Source organism: Convolutriloba macropyga, chromosome 7 (genome assembly GCF_964194025.1).
Source record: "Convolutriloba macropyga chromosome 7, txConMacr16.3, whole genome shotgun sequence".
Classification (NCBI taxonomy): Eukaryota; Metazoa; Xenacoelomorpha; order Acoela; family Convolutidae; genus Convolutriloba; species Convolutriloba macropyga.
This window is the reverse complement of record NC_134474.1, coordinates 3,085,536-3,109,900: the sequence shown is the minus strand read 5'-3', so window position 1 is coordinate 3,109,900 and position 24,365 is coordinate 3,085,536. Positions and strand designations below refer to the sequence as shown.

The 24,365-nt window shown below is 36.5% G+C and overlaps 3 protein-coding genes across 4 annotated transcripts in view; 2 read left to right on the top strand and 1 right to left on the bottom strand.

Moving 5' to 3' along the window:
- Window positions 1-9,958, top strand: part of LOC142342553 (uncharacterized) — a 31,206-nt gene extending 21,248 nt beyond the window's left edge. For both annotated transcript variants that reach the window (XM_075393924.1, XM_075393923.1), the window contains one exon: window positions 9,476-9,958. In XM_075393924.1, coding sequence (XP_075250039.1) covers window positions 9,476-9,777 — 302 coding nt within the window. In that variant the 3' untranslated portion in view covers window positions 9,778-9,958. The remainder of the gene's footprint in view (window positions 1-9,475) is intronic.
- LOC142342049 (broad substrate specificity ATP-binding cassette transporter ABCG2-like) lies at window positions 204-6,433 on the bottom strand. Its single transcript, XM_075393225.1, has 3 exons — window positions 6,098-6,433; window positions 2,142-2,401; window positions 204-1,867 (listed from the first exon to the last, which is right to left on the bottom strand). The coding sequence occupies exons 1-3, from the start codon at window positions 6,403-6,405 to the stop codon at window positions 438-440; spliced, it is 1,998 nt and encodes a 665-aa protein (XP_075249340.1). The 5' UTR covers window positions 6,406-6,433; the 3' UTR covers window positions 204-437.
- A 4,195-nt stretch (window positions 9,959-14,153) lies between the features above and the next one.
- The window catches only part of LOC142342552 (uncharacterized), a 39,871-nt gene continuing 29,659 nt past the window's right edge, over window positions 14,154-24,365 (top strand). Inside the window, exons 1-5 of the mRNA XM_075393922.1 lie at window positions 14,154-14,768; window positions 16,786-16,975; window positions 17,657-17,754; window positions 18,207-18,478; window positions 19,948-20,194. Of these exons, the coding sequence (XP_075250037.1) occupies window positions 14,270-14,768; window positions 16,786-16,975; window positions 17,657-17,754; window positions 18,207-18,478; window positions 19,948-20,194 (1,306 nt within the window). The 5' untranslated portion in view covers window positions 14,154-14,269. The remainder of the gene's footprint in view (window positions 14,769-16,785; window positions 16,976-17,656; window positions 17,755-18,206; window positions 18,479-19,947; window positions 20,195-24,365) is intronic.

The following is a 24,365-nucleotide window of genomic DNA, read 5'->3' as shown; positions in this document are numbered from 1 at the left end:
AAGCAGTCCATGAAGCTGAAGTCTCATTCAGAATTTACGACAGGCCTTTGGTTGACTCGTTTTGCACGGTCCTTTCACGGTCCGCTGCAAGATGACCCCTTTGACTAATAAACGTGAGAATGTTTCGACTCTTTCTGGGAAGTCTTCAGATAACAATTAACGTCAGATAATAATTAACGTATCACGGGCACTATAACTGACTGTTATGCTGCACAGAAATTTCCAATTTTGCTGAACTTGAATTGGCATGCTGCTCAATCTTTAGCATGCGAGTACGCAGTATTATTTGATCAATTAACAGTGACGGGAAACAGTAATTCTAGTACAATTTTAGAACAATTTTGAATTTTCAAAAACTAATTTGCTGTTATTTACAGGATAAAATCACACCACTCATTATACATAGTTCACAATCATTATCTCAAAATTTGTTCAGCTCATTTTCTCTTCTTTATTGTGAGAAGTTTGGCGAATGTGATTACAATGATGACAGCCCACATAACCACCACCATGCCAAGGTTGAACCATTTGTCCTCCCCTTTGTACGGCATGTCCTGACCCTCCAGCATATCTCGGCCAGTCACGCAAATATCCCCCGATAAAGTAGTCCCGTTCTCCAATTTGAATGAGCGTTCACCACAAAAGTCCGCTGGACCGATTATAGGAATGCTAATGCTGTTGATGCCGTATCTCACCAGGCTTATGTACTGAGGCCAGGCTAGTCCTTTTGGAAGGGAGGCTACGTTTACCATTAAGCCCGAAAAGAGGAAGAAAATGATTAAAGTCAACGTCATTATATTCGCAGCGATTGATAGAACCCCGAAGAAGATGCTGTAGAAAAAGGCGAATGCGCTTGAACACATGCACACTAACAGCCCAGTTAAGATGGTAAACATATACACCCCAAAATCACTCGGAAATCCTGCCATCCAATAAAAAATGCTGACAAAAAAGATAGTGGGCAAAAGTTGCATCATTAACATGTCAATCATCAGCTTTGAAATGAAGAAAGAGAAGGTACTGTAGTAGCCGTTTGATAACTCGTGAACAAATATGGCTCGACCTTTGATAAATATGTCAATTGCAGCCTCGTTTTGAAAGCAAACTTGAATGATAAGCATTATAACGGCTCCGAAATAGTTCTGAAATCCAGTAACAGTCAATTCCAGGTCAAACCAGACAATTCCACAGACTAAACCAGTCAGTATTCCAACAATCGAAGGCATCAAACATGCCTGTGGATTCCGCGTAAAGTCCTTAAACTGGCGCACGATGAGATACATGACTTGCAGAAAGAACCCAACGCTGAAATCTTTTCGGGCAACTTGCTGCATCTCATTACTTTGGCTGAGAGACACAATTTGCTCGCACGCTGCGAGCGTTTCTCGTGCCTTGGTTGATTCTCGATAGATCTTGGGCAAATTCTTCTTAACAAACCACTCCTCACCATCACTAGAACCATCAAAATTACTTGTAACCATATCATCTGATTTGAATGACGTCATAATTTCAGCTCCTCGACTGTTGTCAACTTGCAGAGCCAGGTTCTCACGCTCCCAGTTTTCTGAAACCTCCCCAATATCACTGTTTTCCATGATTACATCAAGGAAAAAGTCGGAAGGGTTGTTGTGGGATTCGCAGATGAGGCCCACATTGGCGAAGTAACTCACGGCATCCTGCGCATTGCCGTGATAGACGGTTTGGCCGAAACAGGAGAAAAGATGCAGTTTATCGAACATTGTATAGATAGAATATCGTGGTTGGTGAATGCTGAACACGATTGTGCAGCCTCTGTTGTCGGCTAATTGACGCAGACTGTTCATCACAGAATAAGACATGGAAGCGTCCAGGCCAGTCGTCGGTTCATCTGTTAACATGAGAATGCAATGTCTATTATGGAGTCATGTATCTTTGGAATGCTTGGTAATGGAACATGAAATGAGGCTGGAACAGAATAAGGACGCAAGAGATGATCCTTTTGCCCCATTTTATTGATACTTCAACACCCCTCCCCTCCCTTTCTCACTCCCTCCCTCCCTCCCCCCTCCCCCCAATCATGGTAAACATAGCCATAAGGGGGGTTGCTATAATTTCGTTAGTAGCTATTATGGAAAAGCGCCTCATTTGGGATATCTACATGCCTAAAAAGAGGATATGAGGTTGGGTGATCATTTCCATGGCAATGTTGCACCTCTTCCTCTCTCCCCCAGAGACACCTTTGATCAGCTCATTTCCCACTTTTGTGTTGGCACACTTGTCCAAGTTCAATTCATTCAGAAGATCCCTCACAATCTGCTCCCGCTTAACCCCACTTGAGGTCTTTAGACGCATCTTGGCTGCGAATGTGACGTTCTCTTTCACAGTCAGGGTACCGTACACAACATCGTCCTGAACTACGTACCTGAAACACCTCGCCACTGTTTAAAATGTAATCAATTTTCAAAGGTTGACGTTCTAGCATTACACTCCACACAGCCATTATCGAATTGGAAAGGGAGAATTTGTCCACAAATTTAAGTAATATTCACACGCTTTCTGAATACTTGGGAAAAAGTGAATTTGTTTTACTTCAACATCTTGTCAATTTCCGAGAGCATGTCTGGGACGGATTATTGCCAGCGGTTTCAGCAGTCTTTCAAATCAAAGATTGGGAGCTGAACTGGCAAAATTTTGAATGGTTGTCGGCAGTTTTATGGGTTCTATCTTGTGTAATTATGAACCGCACTTGCGTAAACATCGAGTTTTATGAAAATTCAATCCAAAAGAAAGCTTTCCTTATTCGCAAAATGGCCCTTCGTAGCATACCAATTTTGCAGGCGTCAAAACTACACTTTGTGCTAATTGGTGGACCGAAATCAAGAATATTTCTTGTTTCAATGCAACTTGATATCATCGTGATAATTGCCGTCTTTGAGCTTAGTATTTCTTGCTAACAACAAGGAAATTTTGGTCGGAAATGGCAATGAGTTTTATATTAAAAGAGTATATATGTGTACCACTGCCTAGAATTGCTCGAAATATCAAAGCTACAAGTACCGCGTTTCCGCATTTACACAAGATAGCCGACTCCGTCGCGTAAACGGTGAACGCAATCATAATACTACTATGGGAAAGCTTGCCACTCGGAAACAATCAAACATCGGAGCGAAAATTTGACGCCCATGGCTTTCGCAATATTACTAGTAACCGAGGTTCTTTCGAAACAGTGTGTTTCGCCATACAAACCCAATTAAAACACCAATCGATGCGTTTAAGAAATGAAAATGCAAACAGCGTCAATGCATGATCAGGCGGACCCGCATCTTTATATACCCGATATATTTAAAGAGTTTTTACAGTTTGAGAGCGGAAAAGGTTAACAGGATCATGTCTTGATTTTTGGTGATCTATACATGATATCATATCTGGAGGGTTCAAAATTTGGCTGGTGGAAGGTACAAGTTTTTACCAAAAAATCACTTTCAAATATTCTCCCTTCATATATATTTTTTGGTATTTCTCCCGATTGTCTCTATGTTATACTTCAGAAGAAAACATCAAAAATCTACGGCAGATTACTTGAAGCCTTAGGAACAATTGCTCCAGAAAGTAAGACATTTAAAGTTTTACTAGATTTTGAACTTGCCCCTATTTCTTGCCCCTGGTGGGTTTTGCCTAAAAAATAATCCCAGCTCTCTTGTTCGAAAAACCAGAAGACATAGAAAACTCTTCGATATTATTGTTGAAGATATAAAAACTGTCGAAGATCAACAGTGCTTCAATAGTTACGTTGTTGAAAAAACAGACTAGCTTTGTTAATACTTTTGAGCAAATTATATCAAATGTCCATTGTTGAACCATCCTCCCATCGTTGGCAAAGAAAATTCTGGAATCAAAGAGAGAAGCAGCCTTGGAGCGAATGGCTACTATAAGTAATTAAGTCGTGGTTTGGCACAACAGAATACTTTTCTGTTCGCCGGATGCCTCCCAGGAATTTAAAAACTTTCGGCCATATTGCAAAATGATTCGGTTTGTCAAAAATACACATGAAACAAATTCATCAGAGCTTAAAAGGAAGGGTTTAAAACTTGGTGGATGGCCACAAGGAAGAAACTGGAATTCATTTCCTTAAAGCTATTATTATTGTCTTAATTGTGTAATTGAAGTAATTTGTCTGTGCTAATTTAAGCTGGAAATCCATCTCAATATGATCGAGTTGGAGCCCTCCTTGCGTCCTCAAAAAGTTACGTTGAAGCCCATATCTTGACTCGTTGGAGAATTTGCTCGCAGGCGTTAACCCAATAAGAAAACGCTTATTTGGGAACATTGTTTTGCAACATTTGGATAACTTGAACGTCATAGCTGCTAGCAAAATATCAATCTGGTTTTTATTGAACTATCTGTGAAACACGCGGTTAAACTTTTTTGTGATTCGCTCCTTGATAATTAGTCTAAAAGTAGGTTTTAAATTTCAACTTTGTTTTATTTGGAAAGTACGTTTTTCCGTCTTCTAAACTAATACAGTTTTTGAATTTTTTGAACTCATATGATAGAGTGACATAGAGGTCAGGCTTGTCAAATGTACTGTTTCGAGCAAATACGTCAAGCTTAAAAAAAGTTGTCTCGTCATTATTCTTCGATTTCAAACAAATGCAAGTTGTCTATTGCCGCACTCCTGAAGGCAATTAGTTTTGTGTTCAAGTCCTTTTTGAACTTTAGCTTTGCTTATTGTTCGTTTGCAGACCGAAATAGATGAAGGATTATGGTGTAGTGAACCGATTTCGTTGTGAATACCTACGATGTTAAGTTATAAGGGGCTTAATTAATCGGGGTGAAAAAAGTGCAATCAATAATATCTCGATGTCGTGAACAATTCTATTAAAAAAAGCACTTGAGCAATATTGTCGATAATATTAGCTATACACAAAAGACGTAATTTGAAACTCAAATTAGGCTTTTGCACTGTCTAATATTAGAAGTGTTCAAAATGCGCAGATTTTTATATCTTTCAGATTTCTTTGCGGCTTAAAATAAAATTTCTCTAAATCTCCTAATTTCGTCATCTTAGCTATAATGATATCACGTTCTTCTGACTAATTGCCAAAAATTTTTTTTTTAAAAATTACAAACGATTTCACTATATACTAGCTTACGCTTGAGTCGGAACTAAAACAAAACCATCCAATTTGATCCAAATGCGTATCAAACAAAAAAGACAGACACATGGCATTCAATGACATATATGACGTTCAGCTTTAAAGTGGCGTTTTTAATTTGCTTGTTGTTTTCTCTTTGCACTATTTTTGCTTTTCACTGCTTACAGACTCCTCTGTCAATTTCAACATTTGTGTCTTAATAGCACTAAACAACACCAGCTCCACGCTTAGTAAATTGAAGGTTAAATTGGAACTAATATATCTTTAACATCCGTTATACTCGTTATCTGCTATAGTACCAACGATTTGCTAAGAAAGTGTGCTTTGTGTGGTTTGATTTTAAAACTTTAAGTCAGCAAAGCTCTGGAACCATTTTTACAACGGTTCACCAGGCGAATCAAAACAGCAGCTGAGCAATGATTCCTCATCGCAAATATCACAAATAATGTACTTCAAAAATCTCTTGTTTTCTCTTCTTACCAGTCTATATTCCATTTTTTAATTAATGGGCTTTAATATTCCTTGTAAATGGTTCGGTTCAGTTGTCCCTGGTTATGTAAAGATCTACCGAGAAGAACCACGTCATGGGCTACAGCAAACTTCTATTAACACTCTTGATGGAGTGTATTTTACACAATCGCAGATTTTGATCCCTTGAAATAAAAGATAAATTAATAATTTTAAAGCGAAAATTTACAAAAATATTATCTTGACCGAAAGTGAACATGAGCACACCACGGCCGTAAATTTGACCTTTGTGACTGACTATCGATTGACTCATGAAAAGAAGTATTTTCTATGTCGCTTCTCGACTGTTTAATTTCGATCATTGTTCTCTGGGCCTCCGTTTTTGTAGAATCTCAATTCCGACTAGGGAAAGATTTATCACAAAAGTTATTACAAACATTTGTGGTTGAAAATGTTTTTTTTTACGTTTCAAATTTGATATTTTTTGTACTCACGCAGCTAAATGTTTGAAGTATTTCGGATACTCTCTTCCATTCAAAAGAATCTGCCCATTAACCTCTCCTGGCTTCACATCTCGCCTGTTAGCCAACAAGTCCAGTAAGCTCGTCTTCCCACCTCCACTCGGGCCCAGAATAGCATTCAGCCCTGGTTCAAACACCCCACTTACATCACGCAAGATCTTCTTTTCCTCTTTTGTACAAAAATGGCCGCTTGTTGTTTGGTATTTCAGGTGGTGAAAGGAAATGACGCTTCGACGCGATTTAATATCATTTTTACTCGAATCAGCATAATTTGAATTCATGTTTGAGCTTTTGATAAATTTAATACGATATTCTCAGACCAAAAAATGAACAATTTTGCGAGAAACGTGAGCTGAATTGCACTAAATCATTTTCAAATATGCGCTCTTTTTTATTGTTTATTGAGGTGTATTTAGTCAACACATCGCGTGAATTGTTTACTGGAGGTAATACTATCAATGACTCTGTACTGGTTTGCATGAATGGTTCTATTAATTCGAGTAAATGATTAAGTAAATTAATTGACCAAAGAAGCATAAGCAATTAAAATGTAGATGAAATCCAAATTTTAAAAACTCACAAGTTGTTTGTGAGCTATTGATGAGCCTTTGAGTCGCACTTCGTCTAGTCAAAAAAACCACAGCTATTGTACACATTTTCAAAATTCATGAGCAGCTGCATAAGTTGTCTTTTAGTAACGCTGCAGTGTTATTGTTTAGAAGATGCAAACATTAACTATTAGTTCCATTTCACAGCAATCATTTTTTTGTTTTAATTCATTTAACGAGATAGAACTCTACGATTCATAATACCACAAAACTTTATCAATTTCGATATAACTCAAAAAACTTTGGTATACCCCAAGGAGCATCAATATAACTCATAACCAAAGAACGAAATCATAATGCAATTTTAAAAGAACAGCTATTTTTCTGACACGAGTTATTTTGTTTAGTTTGCGTTAAAATGGTTGTGTTGTGAAGTTTTTTTTAAAAAATGGTTAGTCGTTTTTCGCGGTTTGCGACCTTTGAGGGCAACCGAAACACATTAGGGGCTTGCAAATGGGTCACTGAATGGTTTCTAGAAAGAAAGAAATGCTTTTGAAGATATTAAGATCACAATATCTTGGGATATTTGAATAAAATTTCTTCCAGTTTTGATTTTTGTCATTTCCTTAGATTCTCGATCCTCATGAGCCAGTAAAATTCCTCTGGCGTTTGATTCTAGTTTACTGCGTACTTTCTAGTTGCAATATAATGGTTTTCAAGATATAAATATTACAAATTTTAATGACTTTTCAATATAATGTGCAATTCTTCAAGTGTTTCGGAAATTATGATGTTTTGAATTTTTATAGCTTGCGAGTTAGTTCTTTTGTAGATTTTATCAAGAAAAGTTTTGGAAAAGTAATTGTTCAAAATTAGACAAAATCGAGACGAATTTCTCGTCCGTTTGCGGAATATTTCTTCATCATTTTTTGTGAGCTCAAGTCAATAAATTTTTTTTGAGCTCGGTGCTGGGTCTATGCCGAAAATTGAACACTGCAATTCTTGTTTTGAAAATACTGATACCAGGGAATTCTTCTGAATCTTTCGTTTGTTTTTAATAGCCGTACAGTGAGCTAATATTGGCCTTCTCTTGGTTTTTTTATTTCGTCAAGATTGTTGTTACGACCATATGACGTCACAATCGCTTCAAATCTGCCTTTTGTACATTCGTTCATGCAATTTCAACTGACATGCATGCATGGCGTCAGTTTTCACTCTTAGTGGAGCGAGTTTTTTTGTTCTTTTGCGTGATTAATTTTTTGGTCACTCATGACTTACCTCTCTCAAAAATTACTTCCTGACTTTGAAATTGACTTTACTTTAAGTCAAAGAGATAAGATCAAGTGATTGCGTGTCACTCTAAATGAAGGTTATTGGAGAGCAGCTAATAGAAGCAGCAATAACTTATACAGATTTGTAATCAAATTTTAACAAAAAGAATTTTCTCTTTGGTCTGTTTCTTTTACTATATTTTTGAGACTGCAGATCTACGAAGCTATTGCGTCTATTTTCTGGCAATCTGCCAGCTTTGTTTCCTATTTTTTTCTGTTCCAGTATTTCGTTCTTTTTCTTTTGCCTGTCTCTGATATCCGTTTTTCTATCGAGCAATTTTTTCATATTTGCAAAGCTTTCTGCTCGTCAACAATGACAGTGGTATTCAGCGTTCTGATCCTGAAAGTATATACATATTGAATTCTTTAAATTTTGTTTTTCTTAATTTGTGAAACCTTGTTTGTTCGTTCGCCTGGCATTGTTCAATTGGTCTGCTGGTCAGGTGCAGTAGTTTTAAGTTTTGTATTCATTTGTTCTAATTGTATTTCAGGACTTGTACTGCTGTTTTTTTTATTTTGCCCACAGGATTTGTGTTACGACCATATGACGTCACAATCATTTTAAATCTGCTTTTTGCTCAATCTTTCATGCAATTTCAACTGAATTGCGCGCGTGATCTCATTTTTCACTCTAAGTGGAGAGTATTTTTTGTTCATTCGCGTAATTGAGGTTTTGGTCTCACGTGACTTACCTCACTAAAAAATGTCTTCCTCGCTCTGAAATTGACTTTTCTTTAAAGGTAAGGTCAATTAGGTGCGTGTCACTCTAATTGAAGGATATTTGAGGGTACCTAATAGAAGCAGCAATAAATCAAACATATTCTTAATTAAAATATAAGATCTCAGGATTTAAAAAGAAAGTTTCTTTTACAATCTTTTTGAAACTGCAGATCTACGAAGCTATTGCGGCTTTTTTGGCTATCTTTCTGACAGCTATACTCTTCAGTGTATACACATTAGTGGTTATAGTTGTATATAATAACCTCTAATGTTGTCACTTGAAGCCGCCTTCCCACCCCCCCCCCCCCGGGCTCGGGAGGTCTTCCGATTTTAGTCGGTTATGTTCGTGTCTGAAGTTTCGATAGAAATGAGAGGGAAATAGACTGTGGTGATGTCATAGCATTTTACAATATGATCAATTTTCGCCTTAAAATATATTACACAGCAATAAACTATGAACTCTCGAGCAAGTTGTCCGTTCAAAAAAGAGTATGCATTCATAAAGAAACTGTCCGTGTGTTCTTGTTTGCACCTTTTGTGTTTGAATTGTGTGTATCTGCTGTGCTTTTGTTTGTTTGTGCAAGAGTGTATGGATGTGTGTCTGTGTGTGTGTGTGATATTTTATGTGTGTGTGTGTGTGTGGAGGGGGGGGGGGGGGGGAGGGGGGCGGCTTTGATTGACATGGGGATTTGGTCAGTAGCAATCTTTGTTCGCTCTATGAAACGATGACTTCAAATTTACCCTCCGTTTAGGACGCAAACCCTTTGTCACTTACACTACAATCGAGGCTGCAGAAACCGCGATCAGCAAATTGAATCGTCTCGAAATTACTGAAGAGTTTCTTGGAGAAGATGTCATAACTATGGCGAACTTGACAGATACAACTTTGCACGTATTTTTCGCAAAACAGCAGCGTTACATGCACATTGCCCAGGATCTGAAACATGATTGGTCAAAAATAAGCGCTGCTGTGAAACCGCTGAAGACATCGGAAAAAGATAGAGATCGGGCATCGAAGAGAAGTTTAACAGTTTATGATGACGATCCTTTTTAAATGTCAGCTCAAACTTATGGAAAACTTGATCATTGATGTTATCTTTTTGTTAAAACACATTCGTTTGAATTAAATTCAGTTAACAAAAATTTCTATTTTATGCCGGTGGTACAACTGGTATTATAGGGTTTCCACTGATATTGAGTGGGTTAAATTAAGGAACATATTTGTTTGTCTTTTATACCTAAGTGATAGCTAACTGTTATTAATAGCCGCCCTCATCTTCTCAGCCGGCTATTATAGCGCTCCTATTTTTTTTTTTTTTACTTCGTCGAATAAAAAAATGTTTCGCTTTACCTCATTTTGCCGCCTTTTCAACATTTTGCGTGAAATCTTTTTGACTTCTCTAGGCTAGTTTCTCTCTTCTCTCATTCTGCTAAAAGTGATTTTGAACATCAGTTGCTCAGCAAAGCAATTCAAAATGAACAGAGTCAGTAGAAAAAATTGAAGTCAGAAATAGAAACGGGATAAACCCATAAAGCCCAATTTTAGATGCCCGCTATTTGAACGTCGTTCCTATAAGTCTTATATACCATCTCTAATGCTTATTGTTATTGATAGGAGCCCCTGTAGCCTCTCTCTAAGAAACAGAAGTATTTTCAACTACGAAATGCCATCAAAATAAATCGGACTTCAAAAAATGTTTTGTACAAAAATCTTTTTTTTCAATATCTTCTGTTATTTCAATCCCAATCATGCTTATTGGAATCAACGGCGGCTATTTTCCGGCAATCTGCCGGGTATGTTTATACGCTTCGAAGACGTGAAATATGAGGTGTCTTTCTTGATCACAAATTTTGTTGGAGTTAGTTGCAAAGAAATGCCGCACGTGAAAAAAGGTCGATCTGCTGAACAGAAGTCAAAATCAGAGAAAGAATTTAGAATGCGTTTCCTGTCCATGCTTTGTTCTGAGAGCCAGAATAGTAGGTGTTAAAAAATGTTTGCTGTAAGCGAACGATATCACTCGGTATTTTATCACTCGGTTTCTTCAGAGCGGTTTTTTTATTTTAACTTTTCAGTCAAAGGTATTTGTATCATCTAGATTAGCTAGTAATAGTACGTTTGGAAGCAATTTAGACCATTTGAAATAAATATCAGACTTTGAGCTATTTTTGCCATATTGTACTGTTGGACGATTGTTGAACAATTTTTTAATCATCAATTTTTTTATGCACTTGAGCGTTTTTTTGTTAAACTTTAATGCTCTAGTGGCTTTGGTGATCTTGCGTTTAATTTTGACGTGTGTTCGGCCCATTTCTACCTGATTGGGCCAAATTTATATAAATTTGAACTATTTCATCTGATTCTAGCTTTTCATTAGCTGCCGTCAGCCTCTCAACGGCTATCATTTAGCGCTATCCTTTTTTACAATTCAAAGAATTTGAATTGTATTGGGGCGTTGTCTTTTTTTAAAGATCTGTTCACACAGTTCTATGATTTTTGAAGTCAAATTGGAGTAGTGATTTTGGTCACGCCGAAACAGGAAGTGGAGCAAAAAAGCGAGTGGTTTTGCGACGGGAAATTTTTTCACTCTAATTTTAAAGTAGAATGAGAAAACGGTGTTTGAACAAAAATTCGCTTTCTCGCTATGGTTTTTTTGTTCACATACGGCAATTTCACTTTGATTTTAACTGTTTTTTCGAGTTTTTGGATCGGATTTTATTCTAAATGGTTTTCTCAATCCATTCATAGTCCGTTCTAGGTCTAGTTTTCTGTTTAGTCAATGAAAATGTCTGTTTAGGCATAGTTTTTGGTTTGAACCAAATTTACATTTCTCGCCAGTGGTTTTTTGTTCACATGCGGCATTTTGACTTTAATTTTTTCTGTTTCCTTTCCGGTGATCTGCCGGCTATGTTTGTAATAATTCTCTTTCACTGTATAATCTAGAGGTATTCTGCAGGCATTGCTGCCAAGAAGTGATATTTCAAGGTTATGCACTGGGCAGTTTTCACTGAAATAATGATTCCATTTTTAATTGTTTAGTATTTCTTCGAAAGAAATTTAGTTGGTCACTGCCCTAGCCAATAATTTTATTGAGATTGTTCCGACCATTTGCTGTTAAGAACTTTATTATCTTCTTGTAGGAGTTTAAGTGACAAAAATTGAGTTGTTTTACTTACCTTTCTTTGTTTTCTCTCTATGTACCGTTTTTGTTTTTATCAGTTGGTTGCCAATTTTTGGATGACAATCGGATTCGCGAGTTGTGCAGTCAGTTTCTCAGATAATTTAACAGTTGTTGCTATCAGATTTCGCTTTTCTCAGTTTACTCTTGCGCTGTTGTTGTCTCCAAATTGTTAGTGTAATAAAGTAGGTTAATTTTCTGTGGTGAGTAGTGGTCGCTGGCCGAAATGAATATCTACTTCAAGTCAACTCAGCAGACTTTTTTAAAGATCTGTTCACACTTTTCCGTCTATAGAGTCCTAAAGGGAGTGAAAAGGCGATTTTGTTGTTTGAAAAAATTACTGAATCTATTTTTGAATAAATATTTCGTGCGCAATTCAATTCCTGTTTTCTGAGTTTCTCTTGAGTGCTGCTAGAATGGCACACATGTTCCGAATGCATTTTTGCGTCTTTTCGTTCGAATCCCTCGATAGTGAGCTAATGTTTTTATGACTTTAACATTATTTGCCGTCATAATAAGATTAAATTCTTTATTTTTGTGCTAATTTTTTTTATTTTTCTTATCTAATCAGTCATTGCCATTAATGGTAGATGCAATCGATTGCTAGTGAGGCAAGAGTGAAGCAATTTAATCCATTCAGTTCATTGCTTATAGTTTCTCTGACCTCAACAAGCTTTGTTTTCAAAAAATGATTGCGAAGTTTTGAATTTTTCCTGTATGCGTTGTTCTTTTTTGTTGTGTTAGCAGTTAGTCTCCTTAAGTTTAGCAACTTGGTTGCTAATGCGTCATAATGCGGCAATCATGGTCTCATTTGTTGCTAATGCTCCATAATGAAACCTAATTAATTGCTCTCGAACGAAGTTTGAAGCGATTATTATAAACGTGTTGGTCTTTTATTATGCAAGATTTTGACTCGACCTTTGACTTTTCGAGACTTTTGCGCCCTTGACTTTTTGCGTTTTCAGCGATATATATATTCCAGTCGAGATTGCAAGCGCTTCCGAGTTTTTGTATAAAAAGAGTTTTTTCTGTCCGTTTTTCAATCAGAGTCATTGAAATCAATGTTAGCTATTTTCGGCACTATGTTGGTTATGCTTAACTCCATCTTCCTCGGCAAAAGTGGTTTATTCGGATATATTATCAAGTAGACGTAGATTTAGCAGCTTTTAACTTGATTTGACCTAAAGACGCTTTTCTCATTTTTTAGCTCAATAGTTTTTTTAGTTTTTGAAAATTCCTGTAGTTTTTCTGCCTAGAGCATCGTTCCGAATGGCTTCGATTGCTGATGAGAGCTGTTATTGGCCTTCTCTTGGTTGTTTTTTATTTTGTCCAGAATTTTATTGCGACCTTATGACGTCAAACGCACTTCAGTTGCGTGCGTGACGTCACTTTCACGCTCGTTGGAGCCAGTTTTTTGTGCATTTGCGTGAATTATTTTGTCACTCTTCACTTGCCTCACTCTCAAGAAATAACGTTTTCTCACGCTCAAATTAAGTTTCGCTAAATTTATTGAAAGGAGTTTAGGTCAATTGAGCATATTTTAATCGAATTGAAATTTTTTGAAAGCAGATTTTCAGTAAAAAAAGGCTTGGAGAAGTATATTAGGATGTCTCAACTTTTTTTTCTTAGTTTTGTTTCAAACTGTGGCTTTTTTCAATTTTTTGATTAGGATGTGTCCAATTGGCTTTTGAAGTCCACTCGTAAATAATTCAAAAGTCTATTTTGGTTTGATCAGTGAAAATGCTTTGATTTGTAATTCAGGACTTGTGCTACTTTTCTTGATTTATCGTCTGACGCTCATTTTTCATATTACATTTTTCCACGCCTCAAACTTCAGAACAGCCATTATTTCATCTTTTCAGGTCAAGTTTTGACTGCATGTGCCTGGCGTCATTTGCCGCTCTCGATAGATTTTCAAGTTAAACTGGGTTATTAGTTTTTTTCGATTTTATTTTAAATAGGTGTTATAGACTGCTCCAACTGAGTTAATTATCTGTTCCTAAATGTGTTGTACAGCCCTCAAATCTCGTTAATTTCTATTTGAACAATCTGCGGGTTGTCTTTAAATCGTTGCACTCGAAGCAGTTGCTGAAACAAATGCGTATCTCTTTAGCCTGAGAGGTACGAAAATTTCAGATGAGCAGTTGTTTATCGTTTCAATACTCAAATCTTGTCTACTACTCACCCGTATTGAGTAAAATGAAGCAATTAATATTAACCTTGATAAACTATTTGTGATATTATTTTCAGATTGCTTGATTAGATAGTCAGCGTATATTGAAATTGATAGCCACTAGTTCAATATGACAGCTCGTACTTTTTTTACACAATAAGTTAACGAGTGTCATTTTTAAACAAACCAGCACTGCGATGCAGTCTTTATCAGTGCCTTCAGCAGAGTTACCAAGCGAACGAATCGTTGCAGCTTCTCAACACAATACCAACAACGTCTTGAATTTGACCAATCAGGGATTGAGAAAAATTGCGTTACCGCAAAATGCTTCTCAAACGGTGAAAAAATTGATTCTCGACCGGAACCAAATTATCAAAGTCGAGAACTTGGAACCGCTTTCAGAGTTCCTGGAACAACTTTCAGTCGCGTCGAATAGATTAGTGAGATTAATCGGACTGTCAACTTTGGTCAACTTGAAAGTTTTAAATGTTCCTCATAACAGCATTGCGGTCATTGAAGGTTTGAACAATTTGAAAAATTTGGTATGGTTGAACTTGAGTAATAACAACATTAAAACGCTGGACGGGATTAGCTGTAACGCAAATTTGACATATTTGGATGTTTCGCATAACAATTTGACATCTCTGTCGCCTGATGTGAAAAGTCTGACCCAGCTGAAAAGTCTGATGCTTCAAGGTTGGGGGGTTTGACACCGTTTTAAAAAAAGTGTTCAGTTGTAACTGAGTTGAAAATATTTGTTCGATTAACGGATCTATTCTGTTTCGTGTTTCGCCCCTCACCCAGTGGTTTTTATGCTCATAATTACAAATTATGTGGTGTTATGTAGATCGTTACTGTGTAATAAATGGCAGGTGCGCACAAGGGCGTAAAAGTTGTCATGCGCAAACCCACTAAGAGAAAATCGTACAAAAACATGAGTATGAACTATAAATTACTTACAGAGCATAGTTTAAAACCAATGTAGTGTTGAGAATTATAGATGAATAAACAGCACGAATTGAGAGGGTTTCAAATTGTAGTAAATTTACAATGAGTAAAAAGATCTTGGCAAATTAAGAGTGATAAAATAATTGAAAATGAGAAAATTGAAAAACAGATGCTAAATCTACAACTAACACTTGAGAGAAGAGTTCTACACTTAAAACAAGAAAATGGGAAAGGAATACTGACTCTACAATTAACATTTCTTAGAAGAGTAAATGGCGCCCTGAAACTAGCATCTTAAGTCAAGTAAAAACTGGTGCCCTAAGTCAAATTAAGTTTAACGAAACCTGGGTCTTTTATGAACGCATTTCAGAATTGTTTCTTATTGCAGTTTTGAGAGCTCGCTTTTTGGGGGATATTCCGACTCATAACGAGGGGTAAATCGTTATACCAGGCAATTTCTTTTTTGAAAAACAGTTTTGCGTTGTTTGTTTTTTGCTTCGCTCCAAATGACAGCTTGTTTGTACGTTCATTCATTTTAGTACTAAGGTTGGCTAGCTTGAGTTCACCAAATGTTGGTAGATCTTCTTTTGAAGCCCTTTCAACCCAATACTTTATGAGGAATTCTACTGGTAAAAATGTGTTTGATCTTGAGATCAGTGGTCCTGTCAAACTCGGTTCTATTGAAACATGCTTTTATTGCCAGTTCAGTTGTTTTATTAAGAGTAACTAGAAGTGATTTTTTAATTCCTGAGAACAAAACAATTGAGTAATGAAGATTACCCAAAACTGGAGCTTTCAGTTAAACCGATCTATTTTTTTCTGAAATTTGTTTTGATGGAGTAAACAATCTTTATGCAAACGGCCATTTTTCTTAGTATTTATTTTTTTAACTCATCATCAAAAGAAAGAATACAGTCTATATGAACTGCCGAGTATTTCACAAATTTTTTCTCGAGAATTGTACATCCGTTAACAACTATTTCTTCAATTTTGTTCCTTTTAGTGGCTCAAAAATTAATGAATTCGGTTTTGCTGTCATTTACATTTGCTCATTTTTTGGAAGAGAGTGAGTTTAGCAATGCTTTCTTCAAGATGTTCATATCAATATGATGTTTCATATCATTTACATATATGTTGAAGAGCAGTGGGCCCAGAACAGTACCTTGTACTACTCCACGGTTAAGTGCAAAAACAGCGGATTTTAATTAGCAGTGCATGTTACGATAATAAAATTGATAACTACCTGTGAATGGGCTGCTAAAACCGTAATTAGTGCAGAAACAGGCATTTTTCGCAAATAGCGGTGAAATCAAAGAGCAGTATTTTTCAGCTGTGTAATTCGCCACAGCTGCTTTGTAGACAAATTCATGGTGTGAAAGGCAATTTTTGTGAGTTTTGGACTCCCGCACGCAATGTCCCCTGAACTCTGCTTTTATGCGTAAATTTACGCTGTAAAGGGCAGTCTAATGTGATTCGGATACCACACTTTTTGCCCCACCCTCGTTTTTGCCTCTCCTACGTTTAAGCCCCTCACCCAGTGGTTGTAGGCTCCCTAAGCCTAAGCTGGGGAATACGAAAGCCAGCCCCTCGCATGCACCACTCAACCCCGTTTTTTTTTAAATTAGCAGTGCATATTACGATAATTGCAGAATAAACCAGATTAAGCAAGTTCACTAGGGTTAAAAAAACCTTGTTATTCAGAAATAACAGATTTTTATGTCACAATATTTAAATAAGGTGTCAAATCACCATTGGCGTGTTCGAGGTAATTTGATCAGCTCGCTTTCATCAGTACCTCAATGTCTTCCCATGAGTATAGTGTCTCTATCACTGGGAGAGAATGAAGTGAGTGACTTGTGTCACTTTTGCTACCTGTCTTCTCTTCCTCGCTTGGAACAACTCACAGTCCAGAAGAACCCTTGTGTCGAATTCTGTCTCGATAAGCTGGATTACAGGTTAGTGTTAGTTGGACTTGGTTATTTATTGTTCTCAAACGAAGTTTGTAGCAATTACATTAGTCCTGCGGTCTTAAAGCGATTTTTTGCTTCCCTTGATTTTTTCGTCCTCAAAAACGGGATAAACAGGCAGAGCCCGGAGGGCATAAATTTCTCTTAGAGTATTTCGGTCTATGATTCTCTGAGTATGCGATTCACTAAAACTGATTTGAGACAATTTCAAGGTGTGAAGGGCGGTTCTTAATCTTAAAAGTTTGACCCCTCCTCTTGGGTTGAGGCGGGAAGCAGTAAGTTGTGCTGCTTGCTTCTCCATTGTACCCCCCCCCCTTCCTACAGAAAAATAAGTTTCCACGAGGAAGACAAGAAGACATAGGTTCTAATTTTCTTAAGCTGGAGGCTATGGTGAAACGAGCGAAATAAAAATAGCTGATTTTGTTATTTTTACAGGAATTTCACATTGGAACGGCAAATGTATAAATGCGTGTGGTGCCTGTAAGTTTTTCCAACATAGCAATCAAAGAACAATTGAACATAGAAGTACGTACGGCGAACCCCTTGTTGAAAAACCAACAAATTTAATTTGCTTTTTATGATCGCTTGTTCAATGTTTGTCGACTTCAGTTGAGTTTTGACCAGTTAATTAGGATTTGATGGTTGTGAGGAATATGATGTTGGTTTCAGGCCTTACATTGTGAACTGGTGTCTTAGTGTGAGTCTGCTGGACTCATCCCCCGTCACCAATCGAGAGAGTCTCAAAGCAGAATGGCTCTACACTCAAGGTTACATTTTTGACTCTGATTGCCGAATTGGCCGACAGGTGATTTAGCCGACAACTTGACTCACCAGTTTTAATTGCTGGAAGAACTAGTGACATTCTGACCAATCACAATTAAGCATCAGCTAAATTTCTTCTCCTTTTTCCTTCGGCTAAACCCCCTGTCGGCCAATATTCTTAGCACCATTTTTTTGACACATTGAAAGTGAAAAAAGTTTTAAGCGGTTGGAAGAGTTATAAAAGAAGCCGTTGCTTAAAACCAACTATTAATCAACCCATTGTCTGATAATTATAAGCATAATCTACAGATACCGATTATTTGTGTTGTTTTCGAAAAAAATTGGGCCAATTCTCCTGTAAATAATATGCGCCCACTAAGCTGGTGTGGGGGGGGGGGGGCACAAACGGAAAAGATCCAACTTAAAATTGATTTTATTCTTAACTCACATTTAATAGGAAAGGGACGCAAGTTCCGGCCAGGTGAAATGAATGCACTCGTTGACTACCTCAAAACTCACTGTCCTCTGACGTCATCAGACAACACTAGCAGTAATGGTGACGTCACTGGACGTGATCACGTGACGTCTGTTTCTTCGGGTGTTGGGTTAGACGACGAAGATGTAAGACTGTCGCGAGTGCTGAACAAACAGTTGCAGTACCAGAAAGAGAAGGAAAGGGAAAAACAGCTCAGAGGGGTGGGAGCTGGATCTAGTTCATCAGTGTCTTTGGTAAAAAGAATTGCTAATCATTTAGGAGTAAATAAAATTGGCCGAAAGATTTTGCTCAAGTTGGCCCAAAAAAGATAACATATTTATAGCTGCGAAGCTGTAAGCTGAGCGTAGCTATATTGCGGTGCTCTTGGTTTTTGTTTCGTCGTCTGACGCTCTTTTTTCGTTTTACATTTGTTCACACAGCAAAGCTGAAAAAGTCAAATTTTCTGAATGACTTCTTCCTCTCACTAACGGCATTTGCGCGCGTGACGTCATTTCTCACTCACTTAAGCGAAAGTTTTTAGGTTATTTGCGTGATTAGATTTTGATCATACGTGACTTACCTCACTCAATAAAATGACTTTTGCACTTTAAAACTTAAGTTTAATTTGAATTTGTTTAAGGTCAAAGGAACTCAAATGTGCAGTAAAGGTCCCTAATAAGAGGCATCTGAATTTTAACAAGCTTTACTAATTTATCCCTGAATATTTTTTAGCCTAGTTTTTTGAGCGGCGTCGATTTTTTTTCAATTTAGATCTGTATCTGTTTCTATCTCTATTATATGGCACGCAGGTCTATTCTTTCGCAGCTATTCCGGCAATCTGCCGGCTATGTTTTAAGTATTTATTGAGGTTGTTGTTCCAACAGTCAATGAAGCTTTAAACTTTTTTGCTGAGCCAATTTTGATCAATCTGTATATTTTATGGAAGATAGAAAAGTCGTACCATTGAAAAGCTCTTAACACTGAATCGATTGTTGAAGATACCTTTTCAATTTTTAATGTTGAAGATACCTTTTCAACACTTACAACTGTTGAAAAGATTAAAAACACATAAGACTGATATTTTCATATATAAGATTTCATTTTAATCGAACAATTAGTTCTTTGAAAACCAAATAGCATTGCAGATTTAGTAAGTATTACATGGTTTGAAAATGGTCGAAAGGGAGAGAAATGAAGTGAGAAGTTTGTTTTTCATTTTTTTAAAAAATAATTATCAATTCCAAAATGTTTTCCACCAATTTTATCTAGGCTCAACAGAAGATGTATATGTTTTTCCAATTCATTGAGAAATTAGGTTTCAGAATGTTTATATAAAATATCTGTAGAAACTTCGCTTGCAGAACCAAATCATGGATTTTTTGTTTTGTAGGTAATTTTTGGAAATCTGTAGTTATACGTGTTCATTCATAATTATATATACTATGAAGCATGATCTTCTTTCCAAGTTAAGGCAGAAAGATCGGTCGTTTTCGTTTTTTCTTGTTTATTTTTCCCAATTGTGTAGTTCCTCTGCAAAGTTGAGATACTATGTCCTGGAGCAGTGATGAAAATAAGTAATTATCAATATCCAAGGTTTAGGCGTATCGCTTCGGCTGTTTACTGAAATTTATTTGATTGTATACAAAAGTTAAGCGTTAGAACCATTAGGAATTTAGTTGAGCGTATTTGGGAATATTTAGAAAATTTTGAATCTGTTTGCAAGGTTGAGTCTGGACGTGGTGATAGACGTACGTCTCGACCAGGTTCAGAAAATCCTGCAAGCGATAGAAATATAGCCAATGGTTACCCATCGTCTTCAAGTTCCAACCAAACTCGATCTAATTTCACATCGACTGGAGGTGTTGGTGATAGTGTCGATTTCTCAACTTTGAGCATGTCTCCCTTTGCCCGGAATCAATGGACTCCAGTAAGAAATGATGACAGTTTGCAAAGACAGAACGCAAACATAGGTATGTACTTGCAAATTCTTTCCGTATTATCGAACATTTTAATCAAGATTTTTGGGGTCTTTTCCATTATAGCCCCCCATTATGGTATAATTACCATGATGGAGGGGGGCTATAGGTTATCTGACCACTGAGCGGGGGGGGGGGGGGGGGGCTATAATGGGAAAGACCAGATTTTTGCTTGTTGCCGTTCTTTTGGTTATGGTTTTTTATAGCTGCGAAGCTGTAAGCTGAGCGAAACTATATTGCGGTGCTCTTGGTTTTTACCGACTCGAAGAGGAGTATTGGTTTTCTTAAGGTTTTTTTTTACAGGAAGTAGATTTGTTCACGCGGCATTTTGACCTAAAAGCGAAAGTGAGAAAAGCTGTCTTAGTGAACATATTTTCGCGAAGCGAGAGAAATTTTTTGATCATGCGCTGCGTTTAGTAAATGACTTTTTGTATTTGAAAAGTAGTTTTTGACTGAATTGCACATAAAGATGACCGTTTTTAGCCGTTTTTTCGTCTAAGTGGCCCAAATTTTGAAATTTTAACCTCGGACATTGCTATATTGAAATTTTAACTATATCGAAATTTTAACTATATTGAAATTTTAACCTCGGACATTGATGTCACAGTGTTTTGAACAGCCTGAAAATGCGTTTCAAGTTGAAAATTGGCACATAATTCTTGATTTTTTAACTAATTTTTTGCTGTTTTAATATTAACTTCTTCATTTTTGGATCTATTAACCGTCCTTTTGTCAAAAATCAGTTAATATGGCAACTTCTCTTTGATATTTCCTATACTCAACGCCTCTTTCTACCTCGATGTAATTTTGTTTCATAAAATTGTACACATGCTAATCCGATTTTGGTAGTTTTTTTCCGATTTTCGTCAGTTTTTCGATTGTATTTTGGCTGTAATTGCTAGAAATAGTTTTTTTTTGTGCAACATGAGGGACTTTAATTTCATTTCAATAAAAATTCAGTCATTTTTTGGCGTTAAATTTTGAAAAAAACAGTTAAAACTTTTTCATAAATGCAGTCTTAACTTAAAAGTTCTTTGACCATTTTTTTGCAAAATGTTTCAATGTTTCGTATTTATGAATTATGTTTTTTCCTATTTTTTTCTCTTCACGAGGATAGATCTTTGTATCGGATGACTAGTTATCTTTTCTACGTCTTGAATGCTGAACAATGAAATGTATTCGTTTTTCTTGAATTTTTTAAATTGATTTTCAACTTTCAAAAATCAAGAATGTCTTTTTGTTACGGTGTTCCCTACATTGTGTCCATATTAATATTCTAGTTAGTGTCATTCTAGTTTTGTTCTGGCACCTACATTTATTTTCGGTGTATTGATTTTTTTAATTGTAAAAAAATGATTTCAGCTTTTTCTTAGATTTTCGTCATTTCTTTGGTTTGCAATTGATTTCATTCAACATAAGGCAGTACTGAGAGTTTGATAGCAAGCTTTTCCAAAATTTCCACTTATGACATTACTACAGCTTTCTTTCGGCCTTGGTATTATTTAAAACGATTTTTTGCCTTTGACTGTTCTGCTGCTTTTGTCTTTTCTACGATCAATTTTTTTTTTGATTTAGTATGAAATCATTTTGTCTAGCTTATGTACAAGAAGGAACAGGTGTGTGTTATTTTTGTCTTAGTCGCAATGATTAGAAGTGTAATTACAGGTGTTTTCTTATTCTTGAATTTGAGCTTTTTTGAAAAGATTTAACTTAAATTTAACTTTTAAGGTTTCTAAGATTATTATCTGCCGTTTGCTTTCGCGATGTTTTTCAGATTCGAATCATGAATTATTTGAGAGCTATTGATAACGGTTTCAGCTTTTTCAGACTATCAGGTTTTTGACCACCTCAATTATTATGGATTTTTTAACGTTACCATACGTTTTCAATGATATAAAAATTTTGCTGCATTTTGTTTCTCTTGTTGACAGTGGTTTAAGTTCCACCAATTTTTAGAGCAGACCTGGGGAGGTAGTGAGTTAATGGTTTAATACAAAAGGTAGTGGCTTCCGTTGCAATTACGGTTTTGTTAGTGAAGTGCTGACGCTTCGAGTCGCTTCCGGAATTCTTCCGGCTGTTTTTTTTGTTTCGTCGTCTGACGCTCTTTTTTCGTTTTATTGTTCACGCAGCAAAGCTGAAAAAGTCAAATTTTCTGAATGACTTCTTCCTCTCACTAACGGCATTTGCGCGCGTGACGTCATTTCTCACTCGCTTTAGCAAAAGTTTTTAGGTGATTTGCGTGATTAGATTTTGATCATACGTGACTTACCTCACTCAATAAAATGACTTTTGCACTTTAAAACTTAAGTAAGTTTGAATTGAATTTGTTTAAGGTCAGAGGAACTCATTTGTGCAGTAAAGGTCCCTAATGAGAGGCTTCTGCGGAATGAATTTTAACAAGCTTTGTTAATTTATCCCTGAATGTTTTTTAACCAGTTTTTTGAGCGGCGTCAATTTTTTTTTTAATATAGATCTGTATCTGTTTCTATCTCTATTATATGGCACGCAGGTCTATTCTTTCGCAGATATTCAGGCAATCTGCCGGCTATGTTATTGTCTGTGCTTGTCTTTTTAGAAAACCTACAGAAATAATTGCAGATTGTTTAATTGCGCTTGAATAATGATTCGAATCCCGGCGGGGTCAACTTTTTTTGCACTCATAAAGAAAAATTAATCTAGGCTGCGCCCCCTGAACTAAATTGCCTTGCCTGTCGTTCAAGAGCAATTCTTATGTTTAATAGCCGCCCTCAACTTCTCAGCCGGCTATTTTAGCGCTCCTATTTTTTTTTTTACTTCGTCGAATAAAAAAATGTTTCGCTTTACCTCATTTTGCCGCCTTTTCAACATTTTGCGTGAAATCTTTTTGACTTCTCTTGGCTAGTTTCTCTCTTCTCTCATTCTGCTAAAAGTGATTTTGAACATCAGTTGCTCAGCAAAGCAATTCAAAATGAACAGAGATAGTACAAAAATGGATGTCAGAAATAGAAACAGGATAAACCCATAAAGCCCAATTTTAGATGCCCGCTATTTGAACGTCGTTCCTATAAGTCTTATTTACCATCTCTAATGCTTATTGTTATTGATAGTAGCCCCTGTAGCCTCTCTCTAAGAAACAGAAGTATGTTCAACTACGAAATGACATCAAAATAAATCGGACTTAAAAAATGTTTTTGTACAAAAATCTTTTTTTTTCAATATCTTCTGTTATTTCAATCCCAATCATGCTGATTGGAATCAACGGCGGCTATATTCCGGCAATCTGTCGGGTATGTTCAATAATTGCTCTCGGAGGATTTTATCTTTTTTTGCTGAATTGATTTTTCTATGACTCGTTTGACTTTTCCTCCGGCGAAATGAGATCAGCTAGTAAAGCCCGATGGAATCAAATTTCTGTGTAGCCCTTCTATAACCTAAATAGGATATAAGTGTCTGGTTCACAGAAGCTGCTGCGATGGAAGAACTTTGTGTTGCTGTGATGGCAACTTTTTGTGGTTTGAAATCCCATTTTCCCGCCAGCTTTGCAACTTTCTTCGGACTTCTTGGAGTTGACTTTTTCAATTACTTCAGTGACTTCTACTGCTTTGCTGTTAAAATTTGTGTGCCTGACGTCATTTCTGCTTTTAGGTCAATTGCGTGACTTACCTCACTCACAAAAATGACTTCTGAACTCACTTATGGAACTTTACATTTTATGAACATAAAATAGTGTGCATCTGAGTAGTGCCAAACTTATATGCCCTAAGTCTTGAGTATTAGTCTTGAGTTTTTGATTTTGATTATCAATTTTGAAAAAGCTTTTTCAGGGCTTTTTTGTGTATAGACCGTATGTGTCATAAAAATTAACAGTCCGAATCTAACCCAAAGAGTCTAGTGGTCTATTAAAGGACTGGTGGTCGATCTGTCTATCTTATTTCTTTAGTTGTTTCAATTGATGGAAGGCCACAAGCGTCTATCGCGGCTTTTTTCCGGCAATCTGCCGGCCATGTTTGTCTTTTCTTAGTCAATCAAGATTTCTCTGAGCTGCTAATTGCTAACTCCAAAATTGTCTTATTTAATTACCCTTATTGATAGCTTTCTCTAAATTCATGGAATTATATGTGTTTGTTTCGTATTTTCAAATTTTGCCTTCAGTTTTTGGGTTGTTTTTTCTAGATCTGTTCTGCTA

Coding starts and splice junctions, on each gene's coding strand:
- LOC142342049 (XM_075393225.1), bottom strand. CDS start 6,405: ATGAATTCAAATTATGCTGATTCGAGTAAAAATGATATTAAATCGCGT. Junction 2,402..6,097: donor TACTTCAAACATTTAGCTGC/GTGAGTACAAAA, acceptor GAGGTGTTTCAG/GTACGTAGTTCAGGACGATG. Junction 1,868..2,141: donor ACCTCATATCCTCTTTTTAG/GCATGTAGATAT, acceptor TCATGTTAACAG/ATGAACCGACGACTGGCCTG.